The following is a 6,000-nucleotide window of genomic DNA, read 5'->3' on the forward strand; positions in this document are numbered from 1 at the left end:
GGCCTTGAGGCTTCATCCTGTGGGGACAGTGAACTTCCAAAACATTCAGAACATAATCTGCTTATTGGTGGGCAATTCGCCCCTAGTCTTGTGCTTCTCTGATGACATTTCCTGAGCACCTGAGAAGCACAATGGAAATGTAGCAAAAGAGGAAGGTGATGCTCCATCTTATGAGCAAATCTGTGGTTTGCCCACCTACCACACACCTCACACATTATTAAACCATCTTCAGGTGAGAAAGTGATGCCTTTATTAGATCAATGAAGTTGTTGGCCTATATGTGGTAGTTACTATGACATCCCTCAATACTAGTCCCTTCAATTTAAAAATTGCAAATTAAACTTTCACACAGTGTGTTGAACTCATCAACTTTCAAATTCTGAAAATTGAGGGGTGCTAAAAAGTTGTAACATGACACAACCTAGGAATGCAAAAGATATTTTGATTAAATTAATATAATTTTGTCTTGTTTTCTAAGTAAAATATGTATAAAATTGCACAGAAATCATTTAAAATGATTGCCAAGTACTTGCATTATTCTTTTTATTATCAAGTATCACCTAACATTTTCAGAAGGTACCATAAAATTAATTTTAGTTGGTTTTCCAAATGCAGTTTATATGCTTCTTCATCAAATTCAGACTTACCAAGCTAAATGTTGTCCGTCCAATCACAGAAATAATATTGGATTTGAATTCCTCACACCCAAAACATTTTTTAAAGACCCCCTCACTGAAGCAATTTGCAAAATAAAAATAAAAATCAATTTTACCCCCTAAAATGATATGCCCTAATGGACTGTTCCATTTGACAGTACCAGTGGAGAAAGAAACCTGGGGTTACAGTAGTGCCATTTACTCATCCTGCCCCCACACTTCACCTCACCAGTGTGGGAATGTTAGGGATGTGGATTAGGATATAATATTAGAAAGATCCTATCCAAGCTTGTGTTAGCAAGCTTCCAATATCAGCAGAGTGACATTCCCCTTTTGTGCGCAGCAAAGCGTGAGCGTTAGGTTTGCTAGAACCTCTACAACAATATTATACTTCAATATTATACTTCCTGGCAAATCCCCTTTGTCCCTCTTAAAATAAATACACGACACAATAGTATTAAAATAAGATAGAGTTTACTCACATGACATCCTGAGTCAACAGCATAATCTCAGAAAGGCAGGTTTGCGTAGAAAAGTTACAAGTATATACATCTGGAGTCTACTTAGTAAAGTGAGGCTCCATCTGGTCTCTCTCTTGGCAGCAGGCCAAGAGGGAGAACCATCCTAACTGGAGATTCTCTGGAGATGTGTTCCCGTTGAAGGAGAGAAGGCTAAGAGAAAGAATGGCTGCTGGCTAGGGGCTTTTGTCTGCCAGCTAATCCATCTCATCTGCATATCTGGAGGAACAGGAACTTGGTCACTGGACCAGCCTCAACAGCTATGCATTCAGCACAATGCCTGAAACGAAAGCCTACACTCATACAAATGTACGCATATAACCCTGAACTATCTGGGTTCCCAATTGCGTGGAGAGTCTACCCACCAGCTGCCCCTTCAAATGTTGTGTTGAGTGCACAGAAGTTAGGGGTGGATGGGCACATCCCTGTTGAGACAGTTCCTTTTCTCCTTCAGAGTACTAGATATATGGAGATCTATATCTAGAGAATCATAGACTTGTAGAGCTAGAAGAGAGACAAGGTCTAAAAATGTTTAGACAGGCAGGATGGGAAAGGCCTTCATGAGCTCCCACCCAAAAGCAGGAACAAATCATAGCCTCCCAAAACACAACTGCACACAGTCGTCGTGATCTTTTTCCTGTTACAAACCATAAGCTCATCCATTAACCCCATTGCACACATTTCCAGATGGTTACTATATTACGAAGCTGGCTGTTTTACGTACCCAGATGAACCAGTTCACAGTATTGTGTACTGGATGATTCACTCTTGACTAAAGCCCTCATGATCAGGCTCAGGGGTCCGCTTGCATAGCTGCCAAGTTTTCCCTTTTCTCACGAGGAAGCCTATTCAGCATAAGGGAATTTCCCTTTTAAAAAAGGGATAACTTGGCAGCTATGCGCTTGTAAAGTTGGAATTATTAAACTATCTGCCAGGGTTGTCAGAACAAGATGATGATAACTTTGGAATTCCTCATACAACAAAGGTGCTTTGTAAATGCTTTGAATATGGGGTGTGGCCCTCATCTCCACTTTCAGGCCGAGGGAGCAGGCATTTGTCTGTAGACAGCTTTCTAGGTCATGTGGCCACAATGGGACACCGTGACGGAAGCCAGAGCACATGGAAATGCCATTTACCTTCCTGCCACAGCGCTACTTATTTCTCTAATCACACTGGTCTGCTTTCGAACTGCTAGGTATCTAGTCATTAGTTAGCAATGTGGCTCTGTGACCTGAACAGCTTAAGTTGAAATGTCAATCTCTCAACCACTGCACTGGAGAAACGGGGGAAATAGCGCTGGCCCACCTCACAAGAGTAAGGATTATTGAGAAAGAAACTTATTTGAGCCTTTCAAGTGCATAAGAACATAAACAGAAATTAGCATTAATCTTACCTGGGTCCTTCCTAGGTTATCTTCACAACACCTCTGTGGATTAGACTGATTGCCCAACAGCTGCCAGTTAGCTTCAAGTGTGAATGTAGACCTCCCAGAGGCCAACTCTAATACCCAACTACACTACAGACTGCACTGCAGTGCAGGGGGTTAGACTAGATGGCCCTCAGGGTCCCTTCTGACTGTACAGTTCTATTATCCTAGTCCAGCTCAGGGGTGGCATTTGGGCCCACACTGAGGATTGCACTATGGCAACATCTAACTTGGAAATCGATCTGGTGAACTTGGAAGCTTACACCCCACACCATAATTTTTGGGGGGTTGGTCCTAATAAAGGGTCATTTTAATCTCATTAAATTAAAATATTCTAATGATCCAACATGGCTCAAGAGCCCCTGGTAGGTTGGCAGCCCAGGCCTCCCAAGAAGAATATTCTGGCAAAGGGAAGACCAGCCTGGTCCCAACCATCAACCAGGGAAGAGCAGCTCTACAGCTGTGAGGAACTTTGCCTCCCGAGCCCTTTCGGACAGAGCACACAGTTCCACCTGCCCGTAGCTCTAGGAAAGCAGAGCCATTGGAAGACATTATCTAGCCACAAACATCAGCCAGGAGAATTTGGGTGCTGGGCCACGTATGTGTTACATGTACATATGGAGGGTTTTCTTCTGAGTTATTACCATATAACCTGTTGCAAGCCCCCTTGAGAATCTACTTGTGTTTTTTAATCTAAACGGAATCACAGTTTTCTGCAGAAAAATGCTTCGCCCCTTACACATCAGACTGAAAAGGGATTGAGAACCTGTGGCTCCTCAGATGTTGCTGGACTCCAACTCTCCTCAGCCAGCAGGAGCATCTGAAGGGCCACAGCTTTCCCCAAGGAAAATTTAACAGGGCCATACTCTTCCTCCTTCCACCACACAGATAACACTGAATGTCCACCATGTCCTGATGGTGTAAACTGGTCATCTGTTTAATAGGGCATTTATGAGGAACTAGTCTCATTCAGCCCGTTAAGAAAGCGGGCGCTAGAGGTGCGACGGGGCCGCGGCCTTCCCTCCCTTTCTGTGCTCGGCCGCGGGGCGCGCCAGGAACGCAATTAAACAAAGCGCTCTCCAGCGTCCTGCGGCCGAGCGCAGAGAGGGAGGGAAGGCCGCGGCCCCGCCGCTCCTCCCACGGGCCAGGTAGGGTTGTCAGGAGGAGGAGGCGGGAGCCAGACCGGGCTACCACCGCCGCGGCGGCCCCAGAGCCCAATGCCGCCATCTTGGTCCGCCGCCGGGAGGCAGAGGGTTGAGGGGGGAAGAGAGCGCACGCGTGTGTACGTCCCGCCTCTTCGTCCAGTCCCTGTGTCCGTGGGGCACATGCGCATTAGTGCGGACACAGGGACACAGGGACTGGACGCAGAGACACAGGGACTTTATTATATAGGATGGCTGGTTTACACTAGGGTCACCTCCAGTGCTATTTTTCAAGGAAAAGAGGTGCCAGAACTCACCCTGAATGCCCCCCTCATTCTCTTAGAATGGCAATGGCGCCCATCTGAAAGGGGCACCAGCGAGTTCCGACTTTTAAAAAGCCCTGCTCACATCCACACTCGGAACATGGATGGTTTGACCAGAAAGGCAAAGGCAAAAGCATCTCTTACGCTTAAGTTATAAATATTGTTACACCTTACAGATTTATCAATTATCTATATGCATATTTACTCGGAAGTAAGTGGTTCGAAAGCACCTCCAAGTGCAAGTAGATAAATAGGTACCGCTACAGCGGGAAGGTAAACGGCGTTTCCGTGCGCTGCTCTGGTTCTCCAGAAGCGGCTTTGTCATGCTGGCCACATGACCTGGAAGCTATACGCCGGCTCCCTTGGCCAATAATGCGAGATGAGCGCCACAACCCCAGAGTCAGGCACGACTGGACCTAATGGTCAGGGGTCCCTTTACCTTTACCTTTAAGTGGTACCACATGCTTTTGAATTATGGTGCTGGAGGAGACTCTTGAGAGTCCCATGGACTGCAAGAAGATAAAACCTATCCATTCTGAAGGAAATCAGCCCCGAGTGCTCACTGGAAGGACAGATCCTGAAGCTGAGGCTCCAATACTTTGGCCACCTGATGAGAAGAGAAGACTCCCTGGAAAAGACCCTGATGTTGGGAAAGATTGAGGGCACAAGGAGAAAGGGACGACAGAGGACGAGATGGCTGGACAGTGTTCTCCAAGCTACAAACATGAGTTTGACCAAACTGCGGGAGGCAGTGCAAGACAGGAGTGCCTGGCGTGCTCTGGTCCATGGGGTCACAAAGAGTCGGACACGACTAAATGACTAAACAACAACAACAAGCTACACTCTGAGTAGACCAATGCACTTAGTTTGTCAAGTCATTGCTTTCAGTAGGTCTGCTCTACATGTGACTTAGCTGGATATAATGCGTAAGATTTAACTACAGATTATGTTGCTTGCTGTTATGTATGCATCTAAACCAGGAAGAGCCAATGTGAAGTTCTTCAGGTGTTGTTGGACTACAATTCCCATCATCCCATAGCTGCCAAGTTTTCCCTTTTCTCACGAGGAAGCCTATTCAGCAAAAGGGAATTTCCCTTGAAAAAAGGGATAACTTGGCAGCTATGCATCATCCATAGCTAGCATAGCCAATGGTCATGGATGATGGAAGCTGTAAACAACAAACGGCACCACATAAGTGAGCAAGAGCTGGCTTCCGAAATGAATTTGTCTCCTCCTTTCTCCTTTCGTGAAAACGTTTCTGAATGCCGAAATTCCCAAGTATTAGGTATCGTAAAATAACCTCAAGGAAAAATAACTTCAAGGATTCAGCCTCGTCGAAATCAACTACACTCAGAATAGGGCAGAATAGGGCGCGTTAGTTTAGTTGCAAGAAACTAGTAACCTGCATAGCAACTCAATGTCCGAGGGCTTCAATCCCCACCCATCCCTCTAACCCCAGCCAGGCTCAAAGATTAGAAGAGACCCCCAAAACACACTTTCCATGAGAGCAGACTCTTTTGCCCCGGGTCAGTTTTTGGCTTTCACATCCAGTGGTGGGTGAGGTGGGAGGCAGCCAGTCTCCTCTTCCTCGTCCTCCCCCCTGCAATTCAAACATTTTGCAGCATTGCAGCGATTTGCTTACCTTGCCCGCCGCACAAAGGGACTGAAGCAAGAAAAAGGAGAAGCCGGATCCTGCGCAGATTGTCCATCACTCAGTGAGCAGCGCGGGAGCGGAGGAAAGGTCTCGGGAAGGGGAGCGCAGCAGCCCCAGGCAGTGGCTTCACTCTGGCTCGCTCTCTCATGCGCGCTAACTCCCTCCCTCTCCCTCTCCCTCTCCCTCTGTTTTAGTTTTATTTGACTTTATTGCTCCTACTTCGGCTAGAGTCCTCCTAGCCACTCAAGGCGGGTTGAGAAGGAAGGAGCCTGCAAGGATTA

At 46.5% G+C, this 6,000-nt stretch overlaps 1 protein-coding gene across 2 annotated transcripts in view; it reads right to left on the bottom strand.

Moving 5' to 3' along the window:
* The window catches only part of FBLN1 (fibulin 1), a 65,714-nt gene extending 59,714 nt beyond the window's left edge, over positions 1-6,000 (bottom strand). For both annotated transcript variants that reach the window (XM_035137885.2, XM_035137886.2), the window contains exon 1: positions 5,708-6,000. In XM_035137885.2, the coding sequence (XP_034993776.2) occupies positions 5,708-5,774 (67 nt within the window). In that variant the 5' untranslated portion in view covers positions 5,775-6,000. The remainder of the gene's footprint in view (positions 1-5,707) is intronic.

Source organism: Zootoca vivipara, chromosome 5 (genome assembly GCF_963506605.1).
Source record: "Zootoca vivipara chromosome 5, rZooViv1.1, whole genome shotgun sequence".
NCBI lineage: Eukaryota > Metazoa > Chordata > Lepidosauria > Squamata > Lacertidae > Zootoca > Zootoca vivipara.